The sequence below is a fragment of the Lonchura striata genome, chromosome 3, assembly GCF_046129695.1.
Source record: "Lonchura striata isolate bLonStr1 chromosome 3, bLonStr1.mat, whole genome shotgun sequence".
Taxonomy (NCBI): Eukaryota; Metazoa; Chordata; class Aves; order Passeriformes; family Estrildidae; genus Lonchura; species Lonchura striata.
In genome coordinates this window covers 20324414-20349063 of record NC_134605.1, presented here as the reverse complement: position 1 = coordinate 20349063, position 24650 = coordinate 20324414, and the positions used below count along the sequence as shown (strand labels likewise).

The window sequence follows — 24650 nt, the reverse complement described above, 5'->3', positions numbered from 1 at the left end:
TTCCCCTTAAGTAGGAGCGGATATAAGGTGCCCATCATGGAAGCTAATTTTTTCCTCAGGCTTGAGGCTTTGATGGTGTGTGTGTGCTGTTATTTTGCTTATCACAGCAGTGAAGTTGGTAAGCCCTAAATATGACGCGGGGGCCAGATTAGTAAACATGTTTGTGTCTCCACGGGAAGTCTTAATGTTGGAGGACATGTTGCTGATCCCTATTGCCAACAAGAGCACTGTGCATTTTTAGGAAGTGTAAAAGGGGAGATAGGCAAAACACACACTGTCATCATTCATCCAAATGCTGCTGTTCTGCTTGACTAGAAGAGCTTAAACAGCAATCCTGGAATAAGAAATAAGGAAGCTCTATTTTTTTACTATTAGAGCAGGTACACTTCTATTTCCACTCCATTTTGCATGTCCTACAGAAGTTTTCTAGCAAAGCAAATGGGATTTATAATGCTGCAGATCGGGGTCAAGAGCAGCATGCCTTCTCTTATATCCTTTTATGTGCCAGTGCAGTAAATTTTGTATAGGAAAATTTTTTAAAGCTTTTACATTTGACTCCAACCTGTACTTTTAAGTTTGCATTTTCTAGGGTGTGTCTTTCATTGAAATGTTACACTGAAATTCTTTGAGTACACTTTGCAAGTACTCCCGAGTTTGCGCTGCCTCCAAAGTTGGTTTTGTGATGCAGTTCTCCCCTTGTCTCTGGTGCAGCGAATGCTGGCAGAGAGGTTTCACACCTGAAAGCTGGGAGACAGAGCTCAGGGAATTACAGTGCCTAGTTGTGGCAGGATTAATTGCTTCCCCACTGACTGGCTGACTGGGCAGCAAGCACTCGAAGTGGAAGAACGCAGAATTTATTCACCTGCATCCACCCAGAGTGGCAAGACCCAAGTGTACATCATATAGGGAATTTATCATAGGAGGCAATGCCAGTTGCTTGGAACAAGTGAAAGGAGCAAATAAAAGCTGGGTGCTTTTGCTGCTTTAAGGCTGGCTGCAGGATTTTTAGGCTCATCAGAACTGCCCTATTTCAGTGTATTTAACAATCAGGCCAGCCTTTTGTGTTTTGAAATGGCACTGTCTCTTGCCCAGTTTCTCACAGATCCCAGAGTCCCTATAATGCCATGAATATACAAAGTTGTAATTTATCAATTATCCCATGGTGGCTCTTGGCAAACAGCTTCAGCAAATTTCCCTGAAAACACAGGTGACAAAAGTTAGCTTGTTTGTTGGTGAGGCTTTTTTCAGTCTCTCGCAGGAAATTCTCAGATTCATCCTTTTGATTTGCGTGGCAGCTGCAAGCGCTACTTCCCCAAACGTCAGCTGTGCAGAAAATGTCTTCATTGTTCTGTTTCTTCACAAGCACATCCTTAATTCTCACCTCTCCCAGGAGAGCAAGGTTGTCCCAGCACTGCAGCCAGGGACGTGTCACCGCAGCGTGGTGTCGTGAGGCTTCCACAGCACTGACTCAGTAACTGCAAGGGACTGCTCCTCCTGTCACAGGTTTGGAGTGAGAGCTCATGGCAGTGGAATGCCAAGTGGGGTGGGGTGATTGCCACAGGACCCCCAAAATACAACCTTCTGCAACACACCCACAGGAAAAAGTACAGGTTATGGCAGCAGAGCGTAATGCAAGCTCAAAGGTGACGTGTGGAGCGGAGGAATCGCTCCCAACACTCACGGTATTTTTGTTTCCATAGACAGTGTAACAGAGGCTGTGCTTCCCTTGTGTCTGTGCTCAGCAGCTGGTACAATGGGTGTTGAAATCTAGGTGCTATCTCAAGGCAACTAATTTATTTAAGAATTACAGTGATTGTTTCAAAATCATCCTATTTTCAAGCTCATTTCTCCCCCCTTCCTGCTCAAACCGTGTCTTCCCCTCTGATTAGTCAGAACCTGTACTCACAGACCCTGGGAATAGGTGCAGGTAAAGAAATAAACAAAGAACACATTTCAGATTACCCAGGATGTTTTCTGTGCTTTGGGAGAATAAACTTCATTGTCATCACTTATGTCCTCAAAAGTACTCACAACAAAAGGGTTTCTAAGAGACAGAAAAAAATTCAAAAATGATTGGAAGAGAGCCGCCTTCAGTCATCAGACTATCACAAGCAGCAGATAAACCACATCCTCGGAAGCTGCAAACACCCAAAACTGGTGTTTTGTTTTTGTTATCGTAGCAACGGCAAGTCTGAACAGCAGGATGTGTGCTCACAATGCACGCTCGTTTTTTCTCATGGTGACTGTAACAGGCTGCTCGTTAAGAATAACCTTTCACCATGTCAGAGCCTGATTGCTCTGATAAAAAAAAAGGCAAGCAGTAAAAAAAAAAAAAGTATATGTACGTACAGAATAATGCACCTCACAGACCAGTTTATTATTCATTATAGTAATTTCAGTGTTTCCATAGCATTTAGAAATGAGAACAAGTCTCTCTCTTTCTCATACGTCCCTTCCCAGCCCATAGGTTAAATAGCTTGAGTCATCTATAGGGTGTGTGCATGGCCAGGGGAGCGGTGCCTTTGTACAGAAAGAAATTGCTGAGGACGAGTAGATGGAAAAACTGAGCAGGCAGCTGCCTGTGATAAGTCAGAGTTGAACTTTGCAGCTCACATTCCACGTGGGTACAACACATACCAGCCCTGCGTGCAACAGCAGGAACTGCTGCCCCTCCTCAGCAAATCCTTACTGATACTCGCTACAGAAACCAGCGGGACTTAGTAACAGCTCCAAAAGTTCAGGTTTTACTTTTTTTTTTTTGAATGTGGAATTCCCCCTCTCCAGAGAAATGAAACCTCTTCCCGAGCTCTGTCATCTTTTGTTGAAGGTCTGTACATCTTCTACAGCCTCATTTCTTGCTTTTCTTCACACTTGCAGGGGCCATAATTGAGAAACCTCAGCCTGGCTAGAACTGCCCACACTTAGATTTCAGAGCCTTGCATGTTTGCTGGTAAAATAAAAGCAATATACATTAAATCCCAAGAGAGAAATTGCCTGATTTCATAGAGAAAGAAATAATGGAGGAGGAGTATTGGGAAGATTATGGAGTGAGAAGTGGATGCTCTCTCATGTACCCCAGTTGTGAAACAAATCTGCAAGCCTTGGGAAGAAGTCCTGACTTAACCATGCAAGGAACATCCACAAACCTGGAGCTGTTATCACAGCAAAGATGTTGTGGGTTTGTCTTCCCTCCAGAGACAGACACATGAGCAGAGAAAGGAGAGAGCTGGGAGATCTACATTTTGATCAGAACTATTCCTGTTCATGATCTAATTTTTATTACTAATTTTAGAAAGATTGTGGTGCCTCTGGGAATAAATTAGACTTTTGGAATGAGCTAAAGCCAGGTCTTTGATGTGTAAAGACTGAGATGCAAAGGAAGAGGGGGATGAAGGAGATGTGGGGCAGGGCTCCTCAATGACAGCACAGGGAGAAGGCACAACACACACACAAGAGAAAGCCATCAACAGCTTTTTGGGCAGCACGAGCCCATCGATGGGAATGGGAACTTGGAGCTGTGGAAGGGAGGAATAAAAGGCAGAAGAAGAGTAACCCAATCAACTGCTGAGAAAAGTGCCTTGGCAGGGACAGGTTTGTCTTTGTGGATTAGTGTGAACTGGGAAGGAGAGACAGCGTGAGGAGCAACATGGTGTCAGTTTCAAACCCTAACAATAGGAGGAGGAAGAATCCTAGGTGGGATTATAAAGCTGAGATGAACTATATTAGAATTTTAAATATGAATAATCTAATTTTTTTTAATTTTACTGCATTTGGGGGAGGAAGGGCTTGTGTAGTTCTCAGTGTTTTTTCTTTTGTTGTTGTTACGATACTGACCAGTTACAGCCGCATTATCTCAGCTGAATCAGATATCACATTAAGAAGGTAGCAGTGAACTTGAGTGCACTTACAGGGATGTGAAGTAATTAATCAAAGAGTGACACAGCTGGTCAGAAATATTTTATTTTTTAAATTTTTTTTTTTGTAAAATACCTGAGTAGCATTTCAGTCCTCTACATTTTAGAAATAAATGAAATGCAGATAACTATTTTAAAAAAGCCACACCAAATCCCCACAAAAAACACAAAAATTCTCTGTAAAATTTCATCATTATCTGTAATGATTTAAAAGAATTAAAGTTTTCCAGTATTAAAACCCCCTTACATTTCACAATTACATCATTTTTTCTCAAATGCCTTTAGGTAAAATGACAAGCTGCTTAATCTAGATGAAATACAGCAAGAAACAAGAGGACACATTATATTACTAAAAATTGAAGCCTAATTGTTATTGCCACCAGCACTCATTCACTTGAAATCCTGCATTCCTTAGAAGGAAAGCGGGGTGAGCCACTTGCACAAGCCAGCAAAGCAAGGAAGACTCCCAGAACAGCAATGCAGGATTTTCACCTCTAATTGTATCCCATATTTCTGTGTATAGATCAGAGCTAAAATGAAATTTGGTATCGAGCTATACCTGAGGCATTTTTGTTTCTCCTCATTATGCGACATTATCTGTGATAAATAAAACAGCACCACGACGAGGAGCAGGGCATATGTGAAGTTGGGCACCAACAGGTAGGGATTAACCAGCACACTGGAAATAATGAACCTTGACAGATCTAGGGTTAAATACTTTAAAATTAGCTCCTGCTGAAAGCCGAATCTTGTCGCTTAGCAACGGCCGCACGGGATGCTGCTGTCACTCAGAGGATGCTTCTCTGGGGAGTTCACATCACGCTCACAGAACATGGGCTGTGATTGGGGCAAGGTGACATCATATTTAAGGTAGCAGCCAACACGATTGTACTCGAGTTAATACCCAGAGATTTAAGGAAACATCTTCTCTTTTGGAAAGGCTCAGCTCTGCCCACACCTCACCAGACCACTGGGAAGAGCCTGCACAGAACAGCAGGATGTGTCAGCCACCACATCACAGCCAAACTCAACAAGTGGAGTTTTCATCTTTTAAATTACTCAGAGCCAAAAGAAAAGCAAAATGCCTGCCATTCGTGAAGGCCTGACTATATTCAGAGCATGGAAACCTCCAAAGCCAGTGAGAGAGAATAAAATGTACCCTTACTGAAAAGAACCGAAAATTCAGTTCGCTGAGCTAATTTTAGCACTTCTAACAACTGAGAACCCACTGGATTTTAGTAAAGAATCAAGATAACAAGTTAATTAGATTAAAAAAAAAAAAAAAAAAAAAAGCCCTTGAGGCGCAAAATCTGTTTTTCAAAGTAATGCTGTGTTAAGGTTGGTACAGGCATGTACAGAGGTTTTTCTGAACATTTGCCTGGCAACTCTAAAGCGCATAAACACATCAGAGCATCTGAGGTTAGTCTGATAGGAACCATCTTGCATTTCTAAATATGAAAACACCCAGATTCTGAATTGGTATCAGCACCTCTGGAATAGATACAGAAATTGGGAATTCAATCCAACCTAGCACACTGCCCATTAGGGTCTGGAGAGCCAAGATATCAAGGAAATTGAGATTATGGAAACCAGCATAAAAGCAACACTCAGGTAAACGTACCTAGATTTAGGAGACTGGATGTCCTTCTCTGAACATTGAAAGAGCACAGACAGGTCTTCTTTCTGTATTTTGGGCAGGCTGTGCCAAAAAGATGCTCCTGGTGAGCAGGAATATCACCAGGAGGGATCACAAAGATCAGGACAGGTCTCATTAAATCAATTTGCAGGTCATGAACTACCAAATTTCCTGCTGACTGGGGCCTCACCATTTGGTAGTGATGGAGAACAAAGATAAGGATATACTAGCTGATAATAGGATTAGTCAACTGCATGTGAGCAGGTGAAGGCCATGCAGGCAGGAGTGCTGCAAAACCAAGGAAATATTAAGGCCAGGTTTCAAAAAAAAAAAAAAAAAAAAGCACTCTAAGAGTAGTTCTCACTCTTCTCATGCACATGCCAGCAAGCTAATTTCAGTTTGGAACTGAGGTACAGAAAAGTGGTTAAGAGGAATGAAAATCATGTCTTCCAAACGGAAAACAAATAATTCTGGTTTGTTTAACAAGTCAAGAGTCTAAGGAGGGAAATGACTGCTTTTGTACTGATGCAATAGGAAAATAAACAGGTCCCTGTTTAACAAAGAGCTATTTAAATGAACCCTGGCAGAGGGTAGGTGGTAATTTTATGTTGGCTCTAAGAACTTTATAGCAGTAAGAGCAGCAGCGTTCAGGGAAGCCTTCTGGAGGAAAGGGGAGAAAAAAAAACCCCAACTGATCTGAAGGCTGAAAATTCAAGCAGAGGTGATATTGCTTCGCCTTCCCAGATGCGAGAACCACCCTCATGTGTAAAAACAAAGATTTTTACAGCTAAATATGCTGGGAAAGGTCACAGCAACAGTATTGCTGGACTACTATGTAATTATCTCTAAGCTACATGCATTCACTCAGACTATTCAAAATAAGAATATTTACAGCTACCTGTAACCTCAAAACATGTGAAAGAATAACCACAGTCTGTGTCAAACTTAGACAACCATTTCTTCCAAATATATCTAATCTATTAGGTATTTCTTCCAACAACTCTCCTTAAAATACAGCTGGTGTGAGTACATAATTGCTGCAGTTAATGCTTTATTTTGAGAGTTGTGGCTCCATACAGAGGATAATTTCCAGCAAGTCATAACAGAGGAAAACACTCCTGGGAAATTTAACAACAAGCTCAAGGTTCTCAGAATAATATAGTGAATAACAATTAGAAAGGTATCATTAACATATGATACATGGCTGTGGTTTTGTCCAAACTAATTAGTGTTGTCCTCTTATTAGTCTATTAAGATGAACACTAAATCAAATATATTAATAGTGCACATATATTCTGTAATGTGTGATTTAATTTTGTTAGATACAGCAATAAAACAAGTCTCCGTTATCACCTACTGTTATCACCTGAAGTACTGAGAAGGTTATATTGTCATCAGATCCTAGAGAGCAAGCTTCCCTCAGCAATACCAGAGGGTTAAACAAATAAAAATACAAAAGATGGACCAATGTCTGCTTCTAATAGAGATAAACATCATGTCACATCTTGTTTTCCTCCTCTGGTGCTTCTGCCTCTCAGGCACTGGAAGAGCACACAGCATGTGTGTGCATTTGAGAGAAAAGCTGGCTCAGGAACATCAAGCTGAGGTATAAAATGGGATGGGAAATATTATTTCTGCTAGTAAGATGAGTTTTTCCCACCTGTGTGCTTTCCATAAGGTCTTCTGAATAAAGAAACAACAGACATCATAAATAATTATCTAGAGAAAGTAAACTGAAAAAAAAAAAAAAAACAGACAAGACTACGCTGCTGTATCCAGGGACCCGTTTTTTAAATTACCTGTCCTGTAACTAGGCTGTTGATCTTTGAGTCTCATCCAAGTAACTTGGCCAGAGCAATACAGAACAGCACAGAACAGCAAATAATCACAGTAATTTCATCAGCAAAAGATTCAAGCAATTTCTGCTTAAACAAGTGCTTTGCACAGAAGGGCAGAAGTTAGGCAGTAGTGTTTTCAGCAATTTCCAAGATGTCAAAACATTCCTTAGGTTCCAGGTCAAAGGGTGAAACCTTAATTAGATGCTCTTCAAACATCAGGGGCCAGCTATGGATGAATGTGACTGTAAGCAAATCCTGCTATGGACAGATAGGTGTTTCACAGATGTCTTCCAGACACATGCAGACATCTTAACCAACCCACAATGAATCACACATTGGGCTTTTTGCACTAATCCAGTCTTATGAAAGAAGTTTAAACGGGAAGGTGGAATGCTCAGCACCATCTGAGACCTGAGGCAGGCTCTGCAGACAAAGAGAGAACACAGTGCTTTCTGTTTGCAATGCTGTTTATTTTAGAAAAGCCCCTTTGATCATCTGAATGAAAAATGTGGGCAGAAAAGTCACAAATGTTATAAAACAAAGTTTATTCTGCAATATTTTGTCATAATGAATTGCATCTCTTTGGTAAAAATAAAATTTATAAACATTTTAATTAACAGAGATTAGCATACAAAAAACTAAACTTTTGTAAATCGTCTTTAAAACAGGTAAAGGACTAAACCAGAGGAAAAAGGGTTAGAATTGGTCACCTACTGGCAAAATTATTCTAAACAAACCCAAGGACATTGCTTATGCTACATTAGAAACAAGCTAACGGGAATGGTTTTAAAACAACTCTGGTTCATTTGATCAGAAAGCATTCTTACAATTCACTTTTAAATAAATAATAGTTACAATGAATTGGCAATTATAAAATGTTTTATATCACTATATGGCAGTAACATAATACTTTTAATTATGCACTTTTTAGTTTGAAGAAATGTACATTTATAAAACTGACTTGATAATGGCACTGGCAGTTAGGTGTGAAGAATGTGCTTTAAGATAAAATAGCAGGTGCAACATTTAAAATATTTTAACTTTTCAATAAATATTTTGACCACACCATTATTAACGTGTATGAGTATACTTTGCCTTAATTAAAGCTTGTACTTTTCAGGTTGATGAAAAGTTGCAAACCACACAACTTCCATTTTGCAGTTGGATTTAAAAACATTTGATGTGACTTCTGCAGATCAGTAATTTAGGATTGAAATCTGAAAAGCCAGTATAGGTTTGTACAGTAATCACATCAGATTTACCCTGAACAGAGCAACCTCCCATGAACACAGGTCTCATACACTTCTTCACTGCACTTAAAGAATTGAATGTGGTTCATTAATACTTTTCTTGCCAAAACGTATCCAAGTCAACCATTGGCATCAATACTTTACATATGTCACTAAAAAAACCCAAAGCCCAACAATCAAAATAACTTTGAATTATACCCCATTTATACTATATACACCAGGGTCTTTAACTGAGGTGGCAAACAAACCCAAACCCAACAGATATGTAAGAGAAAGGAAGGGCAGCTCTTCTCCCACTGCCAAGAGAGGTGTTCCACACTGAGCTGTCAGCCTGAGCTGCCAACGTGCGGGCAGAGGCCTGGGACAAGGCGGGGGCACAGGGCAGGGGCACAGCTCCTCTGCCTTCCCCTTGGGAAGCAGAGAGGGAAGACAGCAAAGCAGGAAGGGCAGGAAGAGCACGGCCCCGCTGCACTGCTCTGTGTCCCAGGGAAAGGCTGTGACTGCTCCCCCCTTCCACCACTCTGGTTCTCCCAGCTGGAAGGATGGATGGGATCAGCTGCTAACTGCTGATCAGGTACTGGTTCTCACTGGTCAGTGCATATGGTGATTAAATGCATTGTTAGCATCCGAATCCTCCAGATATGCTGAAGTCACTGTCACCAGCTTAAGGGTTAACAGCAGCACAGCCACACTCCCAATAATATCCTCCAAGTTTATCCGAGGCAAAAAATAATTCAGAACCAAATCAAACCATGGAGCTGACTATGAGCACAGCTTCCAGAATACCTAGACCTCGGTCCAGCTTTCACTGGAAGCTACAGAAAGCTGCAACCACTTCAGCAGGAGCCAGGCAGCAACACCCCTCTTAAACAGCGTGACACTGAAATCATGGCACCGAGCAAAACCTCAGGCTGCTCATAGTATTTCTGTGTATCTGAATCCTCCTTTTCACACTGACACAAGCTCTGCCCTTAGCAGTTTTCCATGAGAGTTCAAAAGCAACCCATGAGCAAGAAGAAGCAGTTCCACCAAGCATTCACATCTTCAGCTCCTGAAATCCTCAAAACCACTGTGTTGGTACTTAATTTTCATTTAAATGGCGAGTTTTACCCCTATTACCCATCAGTATTACATCCAATATCAGATCTAATTGGCTAATGCAGCACCTGTGACAGCCAGAACACACACACGTCTGCACACACGTTGCCCTGTTACAGGTGTAGGCTAACAGGAATGAAGCAGAGTATTTTCCTTCCCTTTCAATAAATAAAACAAATCATTCTTAAAACTGAATTGGAAAAAGAAAAAAAAAAAGAAAAAAACAACTTTTTTTCTCTCCTAGTGTTTGTGCTTTAAATTCCAAAAAACCAAGAACCTCAAATATTTCAGGCTTGATCCAACAGCCATTGAGTCAGCAGGAGCACCACCGTTGTCTTCAAGAGGCACTGGAATGGGCCCTCAGAGCAACAGACCTTCAGCAGCATGGCTGTGTTTGTACTGGAAGTAGACAGTTTAGGACAGACTTCATGAAGAGACTGACAAATAAGAAAAAAAAAGAAAGAAAAAAGGGGCAAAAAACCCACACTAGTCTAAGAAAGGCATTCAAACAGCCAGGAAAATACTCCCTTAGGGAAAGGTTAACTTTTGGCTGAATCCAGCACTGTTTTCAACAGTGGACATTGGTTTCCTAAGTGGCTCTGCTCCTAATTTTTACCCAGCTTGCCCAACACCTGGTGGAAGCAGTGGCTTCACGTTGGTGAGAACATTTATGGCACATCATGCTACCTTTCAGCAACAGGAAAGATGACCTTGGATAGCTGTATACAATTCTGCAACATACTTAAGGCATCCTTGTATGTACAGTACTGTTAAAACCCACTCCAACAGAACTGCTTACCCATTTTTGAACAGAAAAAAAAAAAGGCATAGTCTACAGGAAGATGTGAGTAATCACCACTGATTTTAAAAGAAAAATAGGAATAAAGTTCAACATATCACAAAAAATATTTTTTGGGTGAAGGATGTCTAGGAACTATAGAGAGATTTTCTTATTGCAAAATGGATTTGAATCCTTTACATGGAAGTCAGAGCCCTTAGACAGAACAAAATTCACCTCTGCAGATGGGGCCAGTGGAGATGCAAATATGATCCACAGTGTGCATCTGAACAAATGTATCTCTGAAAAAAAATAAAGTCAACTATCAAAAAGGAAAAAAAAATTAAGAAGTGACCATTAAGAAGTATGCTTTTGGGTTTTCACAATTCACGCATATCTTCTCATTTAAGAAGATTAAATATTTTCTTTTTAGGTGGCTATTTAAAAATAAATGGCTAAATTATAGTTTGCGCCAAAGAAAAAAAAGCAGTGAGTCCTTTTATGGCTTTGATCTCCCTTGTGAAGGGCAAAAGTAGAAGAGTATTGCCACAATTAAAAAAAATATATGTATATATTCAACACTGACAAACACATTATTTTTTCCTTTGCTTGTGACAGTGGGTCTTTGCAGTACTTATTAAGGAGCTCAAGCACGTTTGGATGCCAGCAAGGTGGAGCAGAGACCCTGCTGCTTCCTTCAGCTCCTCATCGATCTCCTGACAGAGCTCCTCGAGTACTTTCTTGCTGGGCTGACTCTCCTTGGAGGAATCTCCACAAGGCTGGGATGCGTAGCCGCTGTCTCCGAGGGGATCATCTTCATAGTCGCCGTCCGTGTCCACCTCGCTGTGAAAGCCCTCGCTGCCATCGCTGCCCTCGTGGCTGGCCTTGGAAATGAACTCGTAGACCTCGTCCAGGGAGGAGAGGGAGGACACGCTGGAGCGGGAGGCGCAGCGCTGGGAGCCCATGCTGCTGGCGCTGTAGTTGTGATCCTCGCTCGGGTCGATGTTGGCGGCCGCGGAATCGTTCTCCGGCAGGGTCACGGAGCTGGGGGCATCGAACGCGCTGCCGTAGCTCCTCTTCTTGGGCGTCTTCAGAGGCTGAGGTTTCTCACCTGTGAAAAACAACGGGTGTCAGTAGGCAAATGCCCCAGAGAGATCTCCTGCACCACGAGCACGCTGTGCCTGGCTGGCTGCAAGGGAAACTGAATTCCAGCACTTAAAAGTCACAATGTGCCCATTTACTGTCACCTACAGAGGACAAGTCACCACCTCATCTCAGCTAACAGCTAGAGAGGGAAATGATGCCTCAGGTTTTAGCTTTTGTATTTTCCAGATTCTGTATTGCTTTAGTGTGTGGTTCTGAGCTTCATATTAGGGGATAGTAAGCTCTCTACACAAAGTATATAGACAAAACAATTCCTTCTCTAGCTGGGGACAAAGGACAAATGATCCAAATCACAGGCCCAAAAGAATAAACAATGGTGGACTGAAGAGAGAAAAACAAGAAGGTTGGGACCTCATAACATAAAGCTGTAATTGGACAATTAACTCCAATATGCAAATGGATCAGAACTTACAAAAGTGTGAGATCCCATATCAGTTGCCCATTTTGTGACCATTTTGGATTCATTGTGGATGTAGCCCTGTCTGGGCTCTTGTGCTGCCCAAGGTGTATCCATTGAGGCCTTCAAATAAATCCCTACTTTATTCTTTAACGTCATCTAGTCTCTCTCCTAGGTCAGCCTTCACAAGGCATCAAAGTAGCCAAGAAACTCTTCTTACTGTCAAGTACAAGAGAAGGCAGGGATAGAACTTTGCAGAAAAAAATCAAAATTAACTGGGAAGAGAAAAAAAAGGCTGCTTCTAATAAAACTCTTGCAATGCTAGCTGAAAGAATAATTAAACCAGAATTGCTTCTTGACTACTCTTACTGTTTGGAAACTAAACCATACTTGTTTCCTGAAATTTTATAGAGAAAGTATTTAGTTACTGAGTAGAGCAGAAAAACAAGAGTAAAACGGGTTATGCTTACAGTCCAGCATCCCTTGCTGAATGGAAGTATTTAACAGCATCATTGCAGTAGCAGCATCAATATCAGATTCTGTGAAGCAGAAGCAGCAAAATGTTAGAACTCAGCCTGACAAGATGAGGCCTCTAAAATATACAAAGAATATATATATATATATATATATATTTGCCTGTACTGGCCTACACCAAAGAGCAAGGGTGGGGGGGAATGTACAAACTCAGAAAAGCATTACCCTTATACAGCTCAATGCTATTCCACATCAGTCTCATACCTTAACTATGACATTTCAAAGGCCGAGCTCTCACGTTGCACTCACCGAAGCCAAGAATCAGTGACACAATTAGACTTTCATGTGACAATGCTGTTGCTATACTTAACAAGTGCCTTTTGTTTGTACCAGTTGGGAGAGAAAGATTAGAGCCATGGCACAGCAAAGCACCTCAGCAGCTCCATATCCTGGCTGTGTGAATGTGTAGGGCCCAGGGCAGCCATGCCCATTAACGCAGCACTAATTCAGCACACCTCCCTCCTCCAGCAGAATTTTCCACACCAATAAGTCAAATGGAAGAAATTGAGACTGCACAGGGGGAAAGGGCACTGAACTGCTCAATCTAGAAAGCAGGGGGATCTAAATAATAAATAGGCATATAGAAAAGGTTGAGGTGAATTGTGGCACTGTCAGCTGCAGTGAGAAGCACTGCTGCAAAATGCCATCCTTTGCAGAGCAGATTGCTTACATTTCTGAAAGGCACCTTGAGGATAACAGGGCAGAGAGTGACATTTCTAACCAGAACAAGGTGAAAGGGAAAAGAAACAAGCACGCCTTCCCCACTCATTTCAGGACATGTTTGTGCCCTTTACAGAAGAGGAAATCCAATCCATTCTTTGGCTCACTTCTGCAATGGAGGAAGAATACTCCTTATACAGAACAGAAACAGATATGGAGGACTAACCAGGCAAACAGGAGCACAGAGATAGTGAGCTCTCACAAGAGCCTGGATGTCTGAGAGCAGATCACATCTGAGGTGCAGGCGGGTATGTACATATGCATGAGCAGTGAGTGGAGAGCAGGGTTGGAAGGGACTGGCAGCAAGCAGAACAGGCTCTCAGTTCTGCTGAACTGGAACTGTGGGGGGAACTGCTAAAGCAAAACATCAGCATTGTCATTTTTGATGGCATTTGCTTTCCTCCCCACATTACAAGCATTAACTGTATTACTGAATTTAAGGGGAGGGCAGTATCGGGAGGGGGATTGCAGAGTTTGTCAGTTTTGTCAGCATGGCTTCCTTATCTCAATAATTCTTCCTAACTTCACCCCCGGTCAAGGAGAAACTTGCAGAACATGACACTTTGGGAATGCTGTACCAACATGGGAAGGGGATTGAGCTGCTGTTTCCAACACAGGTTATAAAACATACACATTTTCCCCCTTGTTTTCCATGTCTTTCATTTTAAATCCAGCATATTTTAGGCTCTACCCCACTGTACTCATGTGACTTTTTTTTCCTTCTCCTTTGGCTTTCTTTGGCAGAAACAGAGCCACTGAATTCACAGGTCATATGCACCCAACTGACAAAAAAGAAGTAGAAAAATAAAGCATGAAAAATTACTTTGCTCCACTCGTGTAATCAGGAAGTGAAATATTCCCATTCCTTACTTGCTATCCCAAACATTTTATTTTATCATCTGATGTTGGTATATAAGAACCACCTCGTTAAAATGACAAGCAACTGGAGGCAATAATGCAATGCAGGATTACTGCCTACAAAGAGTAGGCAGTAATTCTGCACCTTAACACTCCCAAAGAACAAGGAGAGGCACTTCTGCAGTGGCCTCTTAGCAGTGCTCTGTGTCACTGATAATATGCTTTGGCTTCGTTTGTGATTGCTCTTCTCAACAGTGCACTATTTCCCAAATTTACAATTCTCCAGCAGAATGGCTGAGGAAGCACCTTATTACAAGGAATTCTGTTCATCTGCACAAGAGCTGCCCTCTGGGACCCCAGGAACATGAATGGCTTGCCTCTAATGCCAGAGAAATCCTGAACAGGCTCCCCCACATGCAGAAACTAAATGATACCAGATACATGTAATTATTCTGGCACCTCTGGTGTAGCTAAATGGATGAGGGAACATCAGACTGGAAACCTCCAAGCCTGTCACGGAACACACCAGCAAAATCCTTAGGAGAGGGATTTCTTGTGTTTTCCAACAAGCTCTGAGAACCCCAGATCCAGCAGCCCTGCAGCAGCCAGCCAGCCAAGGGATGTTTCCTTGCCACCCAGATGCCACCTCTGGGGTGCATGGCCATCATCACCTGTGGGCCAAGCAGCTGCTTGGTCTCCAAAAAGCCTTGGCTTTGCTGCAAAACCAAAGCTCCTGGTTTACACCCAAAAAACGGAAAGCAACCTTCTCACCTCTAAGCCTACTGAGCCAGCAAATCAGGGAGCTGGGTGTCTGCTCAGGTCCCACCTGGGCAGTACCTTTCACTATCCTGCTGAAAGAGCTGTAACAACACTCCTCTGCAACACATTTTGTTAGATTCAACCCTTTAAAAATGAGTACTGTTCACTTTTCAGCACTTAAAAATCAAAATTATTATTATTTTTGTCTAGGACAAGCCTAATTTGGCTTTATTAGCAAGGTGCAAGAGCTGTGCCCAACTGGCTCCTTCAAAAGAAATGCTGCAAGCCCCAGCACACTTTCTAGCTCCCTCTTGGTACCACAAGTTTTATATACTAACATTTACTGCCTTTGGTTGTCAGTTCTCAGCCAATAAAACTGATAAAGAGATGAGCAGCTTTCAGATTAATTTTCTGCTGAACTATTCATTAAGTAGGTCATACTTGGGAGTGATGCATGTGCTGTATACTTTGCTGTCAGAACAAGATGGCCCCAATTACACCTTGAACTACCCCTCATGGATTTAAAATTAACACAAATAGCTAACACAACTCATGTGCATTGTACTACATCTGGGTTCTTTTGTCATCTAGCAAACCCTCCAAAGCAGGGACAGAGACAACATCAGCTGGGCTGCAGTCCATGTTTGTGACCAAAACCAGGGCAGGAGAGTGAAAGGAAATTCCAAGTTTACCTTTGAGAGCTCGGCTGTGATTCTGCTGAAGGACTGAAGTCAGGTAGTGAGGGGACGACGACCTACTGAGAAAGAAATTCAACAGCTCAAAGTCAAGCCCTGATCAGGCAAATGATCTGTACAAAGTATAACAGACAAAATATTGTGATCATAGAAGGCTAAAAACAAAACTAATCCTATTCACCATAGGAAGGCAAGCAATTTCTGCCACCCTCAGTAGATAGCTCAGCACTGGTTCATAGTTTGTGTAGCACTATTTAAGCCATCACCAGCATTTGAAAAACACCTCCAAATACACTCCCTAAGCAAAGTCTTGTTGGCAACAGTCACTGACTTCTACAGATTTCCTATACCTGCCTAAAGGCTGGATTTTAAACAAAGATATGCATTTTTAGTACATAAAACCTACACGTGAACAAAACAATAGTTCATACAGGGATTCTCAGAGGACTGGTAAGGACCAGTTGTGATCATTTGCTTTTCCAAGAAGTGGTGGGCAATTAACAGAAACAAAAAGTAATACCAAATTAAAAACCAAATCAAGACAACTGCTGATTTTCAAGTTGATGCTATCCAGGGTGGTTTTTAATAATCAGACCAGCCTTGCCCCAAAGTACCCATAAATCCCTCACAAAATAAAGGGCAAGTTAAAGCTTTCACATGTTGTTTTTTTTTTTCCTGCTACACACCCAGCCCTAATTATTCAGTTTATTATAAATATATCAGTGAGCAGTTAGAAGTCAGTACAACAAAAATAGTACACACTATTAAAATTGCATGAAATGTAGCAATGTGCATCTTTTATAGTGCTGCTAGAACAATCTGAAGGGTGATGACAGAATTTTCAAGCCAAACGTGCAAGAGAAACCTCAACTGAATGGGAAAAATGTGCAAAAATAGGGTTCACTGTCTGGTATCTTTTCTTGTAGTACCCACAGAGTGCAAAGGGAACAGATCCAAAAGTGGGTGGGGGGAGAAAAATATTAAAAATAAAGAAAAACAGTGGTCTAACCCAAAATGGCTGGCTTTGCAGCCCTCAGACCCATTGTACAAAGAGATGCTAAAAATCATCATCCTTTTGTCTAAGCTCAAATCCTTCAAAAATCATGTCCACATAGTCAATTAATAGTCCCCAAAGTCAATTAATGCCTGCTATTGATTAAGACAAGCCATGCATAAGGTCTGAGTAAGATGAGGACTGTGGCTGTCCCCAGGGCTGTCATTTGTGTAGCACTAGAACTAGAATGCAGCCAGGGGCTTCACAAGGACTTGTTGAACAAGCTGTGCAGAAATAAAATGCATCAGGCATGCCAATCATCTATGATAATACAAATTTCAGTGTCACTAGACACAGATTACAGTTTTGGAAAGCTTCTGCTCAAAGCAACAGTATACATTTTATTTTAAAATCGTGCTGAATGATAGGCAGACTCCCCACAAATAATCATGAACACCAGTCTTCCCACTGGAAAATTCAGAGACTGCCACAGCTGAATTTTAGGATCACTCTGAATATAAATTTGGATAGCATTTCAGCTTCTCTCCAGCTGAACCTCTGGGCTTCCTCCCTCTCTACAACAAGGCAGATCCTTGGGGGCCCTTCCCCAAAATTAGGGCAGAATTTAAATCAAATCTAAGCATGGAAGTGGAAAAAATAAATCTGTTTTTCTGTGTGTGATAGAAAGTCACATAAATGTTTTTCACTGAAAGAAAATAAACCAGCTTTCATTAGGGAGCAGTTTGGTATCTTAATATGTTGTTTCTTATTTTCTTGTACTCATAAATATAAGCACTGCAAAACCCTTCCTGTGTTGAAGTCAGTGGGAATTTTGCCATGTGGCTTCATTAGATCCAGGATTTCCTTGTAATTGTTGGCAAGTGTGACTAGTACTTCAGTAAAGTGAAAAAAAAAGTTACCAAAAACAACAGCTTCAAATTAAAGTCCTGCTCTTCCAAGTACTTAGGCATGCAGATGAAATGCCTCCTTTCTTACTCCTAATTTTGATATGTTGCATTTATCCAAGTTAAGTAAACCACATTTAACACAACTTTAGCTGCACTGATCTTGGAGACCCTGGAGATTTTAAAAGCTTAACTAGTCAAGGCTCTGAACTCCCTGCCCTGGGCTGAGTCTGTCAATCCTCTGCACCTCTGGCAGGACAGACAACTTCCCATCTGGATTATTCTCTACATTTTAAAGTCTGGCTGTACTAACACAGACAGAGCATTGAAGCTTCCAAGGACCAAAGCTTCAACTGAGTTGTACCCAGAACCAGAGGTCCATCCCCTTACACAGAGACATTAAAGCCTGTAAAAGCATTATCCTCTAGAGCCCAATTACAGATATTTCAATAATCTTTATTCCCATAAACCCCAAGCAATACCACCAGTAATCCCATAGTTTCTAATCAGACTACTTCTTAATATTTAAATGTTTCAGAGTTATTTTAGTAGTGCTCCCAATTCCAAGAGCAAGATGGAAAACAGGATACTTCTGCCTGGCTTGTTCCAGCCCAGGAGGGTCCTGGGTTGAAGAGAGACCAAAGACAACTGGTTTTATCTTGTGGGTTACAAACCCCACTGGACAAGCCCATGCCACACAAAAGTCTCAAGCCCCTAAGGCTTGCACAGGGGTGCAAGCAGCTCCCAGGGTCAGTGTCCTACTAGACCCTGAGAAAATGTCTTCTCAGTGTTACCAGTCTTACATCCTGCTCCAGGAATCCCAGTTCCTCCTGTTTGTCAAGGAAACTCCTTGCAGTAAGGTTAAGGCATAGGGCAATGTACAGACACCTTAATGACCTTTTATCTCACCCGAATTCTTTCCTGAACTAGATAAACCAGCCACATGCCTTCCTCAGAACTGAGCTCACCCAATGTGCTGCGCTGCATTCTGTCCTCCTGCCTCCACAGGCTGACAGAGCTGCTGCTCCTCTTCCTCTGCTCAGGAACTCTGAGTCAAACTCTACATGAGTTTGACTTCAAATTCTCCAAAATCTAGTGGCTAATCTTAAACTGTTTGGGTAAGGAAGTCCTGCATGCCTCACCGCAGACTATGTTTATGGCTGTCTTTTCCATCCCTGCTGCAAAATGCAGAGCCTCAGAGAAAAAGAACCCTCTCAGGGCAGCATCTCAGCACTTCAGACTGTGGAAAAGTTGATTGTTTTTGACAAAAGCAAAGAACAGATACATTTTATATCTAGACAAGTGACTTACAGGAGAAAGACATCCACCTCCTCTACCCTAGCACAGTTCTGATGGACTGTGCTTGAAGGAGGATTTTGCTCCAGTTCCCAGGACTGCCTGCCCTCTTGCAGAAATTGGGCTCTCCAGAAAGCAGCCAGCACACCCCTGACCTTCTTCTTTTACACTCTCCCACAGTCAATAAGAGATTTGAACACAACCCAGCTGTGCTGCCTGGGAAGCCTGAGCTCATTGCATCTCCCCACCTCACCCAGCTGGTCCCACCTAAGGCCCACTCAAATTCTGCTCTTGGGTGGCAGCAGGTAAGAGCACTTCAACACCCACTGCCACCCAGAGCAATGTGTCCTGCTGGGATGAGAACTGCACCTACCTGGGTGGCGACGCCGGCGGAGTATAAAATGCAAGTGCTGAGGAAAAAGGCTGTTTTTTCAGTGCTTGGACAAGATTAGGTTTATATTTTGGGTCAACGCACCACAAGGACCCTTTTCCATTCACCTGCAATGAAAAAACACAGCAAATTAGAAAATCCAGGACCAGGCTGGTACAGTCCTTTCTAATTTAATATCCCCAAGTTGCAGCACAGTGCAGTGACTACATGACACACAACATCCACAGGCAGTTCCATCCTCGATGGTCCCAAAATTGAGAAAATGGCCCTGAGATCCTCATTATACACTACTGAAGCACCCATCTTGCAGTTTGGGACAGCATCCCCAAAACCCCTTCCCTAAAGCCCCATACCTATTCCCATTTGTCCCCTAAATGCTGTAAACTTTAACACTCAATATGCACAGCTGTGAGTTTAGGGACCTGTCCAGGCATCAGTAAACTGATCAGCCATCTTTTCTTTAACAGGTTTCTAGATAAGAAGCCAAAGCACCTTCCCCTTGGTTTAAATACAGACACATACTCATTAAATTTTACACCACCCTGGAAAAGGATCTTGCTCCATGTCCAGCTACAAAATGGATTATTCCCACTTTCTCAGAATCTGAAAACCTAATGAATGTATTTTTGATGCATCTAACAATGTAAGCACCCCTGTGCTAGTCATTCTCTATATTAAATTTGGTATATTGAAGCTTAAGGAAGATAAAGCACCTCTTGCTTATCTCAATACTTTCTTCATCAATTTACTAAATAAGGAATCATTTTTTTTGAGCCTGCTATTTCTTGCAACTTAATTAAATAGTTCTATTCTAAAATAGAAATTCTATAATCACTGACCTGACAGATCAGCTAAAAGCTCTGCACATAGCGGCACCAGATTTTTTGGGGAAAACAGATGCTACAGAAATGGAAATGTACATGGCTGAAGGATGAGGAAGCTGTATACCTGAACAGTAAGATCCTTCTAAAGCATTTCTGGGGGCTAAATATCAGAGCAGAAACCCAAGCTTCATGGAGAAGCTCCTGTGAGCCCACAGTGGCCAGCTGGTCTCCTGCCAGAATCATGGGGGCCAATAATACCAGTTTATGGATGGATGCTCCATGATTTACCCCAGACTAAAAACGACTCAAAAAGCATGTAAGTCTGTGGTTCTATTTAAGTCACAGGGGGTTTCTGAGAAGAGTAAATACCTTGCTATCAAGAGAGAAAAATCAAGCCAGGGAGAGCCCCAGGTGAGAGAGATGCAACTTCAACTGCAGCTAAAGCCACTACCTTTAAGGAAAATCTCTGAGCTGCTGCATCTCTCCAAGTTATTGTTTTCAACCTGAATCTTCCTTATACTTACCTTTTCATACTAAAACTGAGCGCAGCCTGTAAAATACTTATCAATAGCTTACTTTTAATTAATTCACAGCCATGGTGCTGGCAGGACGATTTAACCACCTAGATACTAACAGGAGGCATCCTCTCAGCTCGCTCTATCCCTCATCTCAGTGACAGACTTACACCCTGATCTTTTACTTATCCCAGAACCCCCTTTCCCAGTACCCCAACCATGCCCTACTGGCTTTTTTTTTTCCCCTCCCTTTCACAGTTTGGAGGCTGCTGCCCCCAGGGAGCAGCAGAAAGTCCCGAGCAGCAAACCAGTGCTTATCTGCTATCTTATCTGGTACTTTAGGTGAGCAGTTTTGCTTCATACCTCATTCAGTTCAGCTGCTGGGGGTTAGTTTCCCTCTTTGATCTTCCCAGCAAGGTACTCCTCCAGCTTGCTGCCCTGACAACATAACACCAGGATTTTGGGTGGGTATTGCAACAGCAAGCTGAACCCGGGCACACCCTGAAGCCATCCAGATACCGATAGATCCAATGCAACAGGCAGTAAACAGGGTGACTTCTTCTTTGGGTCATGTGTAATGTGAAACCACACTTCCACCCACCTTTGGAGACGCTAAAAGTAGACATTGAGCTGAGAGATGATGGAGCTGCTCCTGTGCTTGGCTTGCACCCTCTGCTTAGCAAAGACAGGGGGAGAAGTCCAGCCCAGGTCTGGAATCAAGAGTGTCAGGTGTTAGGGAAAAGCCTGCCACAGCTGGAGCTGGAAATGCCACAGAACCAATGTCCAACTTTAAAACAAGCCAGAACAGACTGTGCCATTTTTCCTAGCAAGGACTAATTCAGGACACTCTAAAATGCTAAACTGCCTCTGGAGGTTAGCATTTCACTTCAACAGTGAGGCAAGTGTTGGAATGAAATTGTAAGTGTAACTTTTACTTAAGATCTAGAGAAAAAAATCCCTCCAGAGTCAGTGAAAAGAGGCCACCAAGCTCTTCTTGCTCTGCAACTCAAAACAGGGGCAATCATATAGTTCTGAGTTTAGTTTTTGGTCTATCACCTTTTCTGCATCTAATATTTCTAATTTGACTTGCAGGAGTTTATCTAGGCAAAAGTGAAGAAAGGAAAATAAGTCCTGCACTTTGAAGTATTGGAGCTATTTTGTAAAGACAGTAAGTTTCCATCACCCAGCATTTCAGGGCTGGATTACAGAAATATGAGCTGGAAACAAAATGCCTCCATGATCCAGCCTTATCCTTTACCACCACCCCACCACAGCGCCACACTAGCCAGTGAGCAAAACCCAAGGAGTAGCCAAAGCAGAGCAGCTCAGCTGGTGCTGGTGGCTCAGGCTCCCTGCAGGCACAGGTCCCTGTGCTGCAGAGCTGTCCATCAGCTTCACACCTGGCCAGCAGGCCTGGCTCCATCAGGGATGGACAGTGTTCACCAGCTGTATCCATCTGAGCAAAGTGAACCATTGGAAAACACTGTGTGTGCAAGGAGGTATAAAATACATCCACCAAAAGGTTTACCACAGAAATGGCATCTCTCTCCTATCTCCACAGGCATACAGATGAGACCTCCCCTGCTCTTTGCTCATATACTTGAAAAGCTACAGATCGTTAAAAATAACCTACCATAAACACCTAAACCAGGTATTTACCAAGAAAATGACATTTGTTGAAGATATTCAAGCCCTGTAACCCCCAGCCTCGAGAAGAAACAGTGGCAGGGCCACATCCAAATTAATGTTTGATATGCATGCTCTTCCTACCTCTACACACCTTTTCTCCTCAGCATCAATTAATGAGTAACTCCCAATGCCATAATCATAAAAACACATCTAAGCAAAGAGCAGGGAGACTCCTCATGGCTTTTAGCCCCAAACCCTTTTTCACCTGAGGTCCTCCTGTGCTGTAGATCAGATGCTGCTCCCTCAAAAAAAGCAAAAGAGCAATGTCACAGTGTAGGCGCCTCTCTCCCCAACGCCAAGGCAGCACAACAGTGCTTAAGATGCAAAGAGCTTTAGCTGTATCTTCTGAGGATCACTGACTCACAATCACACCTCCACATCTTCAGGAGCACCAGGGTCACAGCAGGAGCACTGGAAGGCAAGCAGGTGTCCCTGGGACTGCTCCAGCATCACCCCCTTGATGTTCATCACCACCATTACACCAGAGACCCACTGGGAATCTCACCTGCCTGGCTGACTGTAGACGTTTTCTACTGCAGTTCTAAATGAAAAGGTATTTCATCTCATGGGTCTGTCACCTGGGGTAAACCTTGGCACACCACTTAGATACAGCAGCAGTGTGCTATGTGCACAAAGAGCAGGCAATGGTATTTTATCAGAGTGATGATGTCCATGCATCCTGATCCCATGGCACAAGAAGTTCCTCCTCTTGACTGCAATGCTGGATCATGAGGCATCTCAAGGCACTTACTTTCCCTTCAGCACCACTCATTAAAAGAAAACCACAACGTGTAATTTTTTCCAGTGGTCCAAGCAAGGACAGTCTTCCCCCAGTCTCTGTTGGATGCTGTCCCATGACCCCTGAAACCCTGCAGCCTGCAGGGATTTAGCTGGCTGATGCAAATATACACACAGAACAATCAGCCACAGATGTGACCCTCCAGAGCTACATTTGCAACATGATGGAGCACAGTCTGGTGGAAAGAGCTCTGCAGAATAAGGGAGTTGGTGCTCAGGGGGTCACCTGTTTGTGCCTTGGATATTCTGCTCAGATCTGCACCAGCAGGGCCTTGCAGACAATGCGCAGAGCACAGTAAGCATGGTCTTGCAGCAACTCTTCCAGGTCAGCACCAGCCACAATGATTCCAGTGCAAGTGTCCTGAAACTGCCCTGCAGTGCCAGCTCAAGGGGGGTAAGTGGGGAAAGATCAGCTTTCCTTCAACGTGCACTATCAGCATTATGGTAAAGATGAGGATAAACTTTTCCTTCTTTTGCTGCCTAACCTCAAAGAGATGATTTCACAGCTGACAGCCAGGAGCAACCACCAGGGAGGTGTCAGAGAGCAGAGCCTGCCCTGGGATGCAGGGGCACAGACCATCCATTCCCTACTGTCAGACATCTCGACTCTTCCAACGCAAGAGCTCAGATTCATTTGAAAGGCTGTAAAACCCTTCATACCTTGATGTTACCAAATAAACCAGGTTCCTCTGATACAACATGCCATGGACCTTTCTGCTTCCACAGGCACTTGGCATAGAAGGCTCATTGCGTGCTCCCTTTGAAATACAAAATGCCATCAACAAAGGAAAAAAAGGGAAAAAAAAACCCCAACATTATCTTGTCCTTTCAGGGAAGCACCCAGAGGCACGGCTAGCACATGGTTACATGCAACAGGATCAACAAAATGAGCTTGTGAGCAACTACTGCTTGCTCCAAGAAGTGACACCTGAGGAGCTCATCCAAAGGGATTTGCAGCATTTCCATTATCTGCCAGATCAACTCCCATGGGGTTCAGGCATGCTCCTGTGTGTCACAGAATTATTTTGCAGGAAGAATTTGGAGCAGTACCCTCATCTGGTCCTTTTCTAGGTGGGGAGAGGGTAAAGACTGAATTGCTGTTTGCTGGAAATGAGGAAGCTTCAGCAAAGTTTCAGGAGGGGCTTTTTTGGGGTGGTATTTTTTGGTAAGCGCAGTTTCTGTTCTTCAGAATTACACAGCTGTGCAGTTTCTGGAGCCCTGGGAAACCACTGACAGGGCACATCAGCATCACCTTGCTGGTAGCAGTGGGAAATATTGTGCATTTTGCTCTTCCTACTAGAGATGTCACATCGAGCAGCAAGCCATCCTCTGAGCCCAGCAATACCCATGGAGATGCCAGGGTAAGCAGGGCACCAGGCAGTGTCAAGCTCCTGCCACCCAAATGCCAAGACAACAAGTTTGACTGCTAACTCCTAACCCATGAGGCTGGAAAACATCAGAGCATTAAAGGCAGTTCCACAGGCAGAAGGAATTCATACCAATTTAGATTTCCCTTTCCTGCCCTAATTTTTCTGCAACTCATGTCACCTTCCCTGGACACAGCCACCCAGGCACTTCTGTCACCTAAAGCAGCATG

The 24650-nt window shown here is 42.9% G+C and overlaps 1 protein-coding gene across 3 annotated transcripts in view; it reads right to left on the bottom strand.

Annotated features, from left to right (window-relative positions):
- Window positions 1-7837: 7837 nt before the first annotated feature.
- FOXN2 (forkhead box N2) overlaps window positions 7838-24650 on the bottom strand; it is a 30451-nt gene continuing 13638 nt past the window's right edge. For all 3 annotated transcript variants that reach the window (XM_077781931.1, XM_021540184.2, XM_077781932.1), the window contains 4 exons: window positions 19210-19334; window positions 15639-15703; window positions 12546-12614; window positions 7838-11625 (listed from right to left, as the gene is read on the bottom strand). In XM_077781931.1, coding sequence (XP_077638057.1) covers window positions 11108-11625; window positions 12546-12614; window positions 15639-15703; window positions 19210-19334 — 777 coding nt within the window. In that variant the 3' untranslated portion in view covers window positions 7838-11107. The remainder of the gene's footprint in view (window positions 11626-12545; window positions 12615-15638; window positions 15704-19209; window positions 19335-24650) is intronic.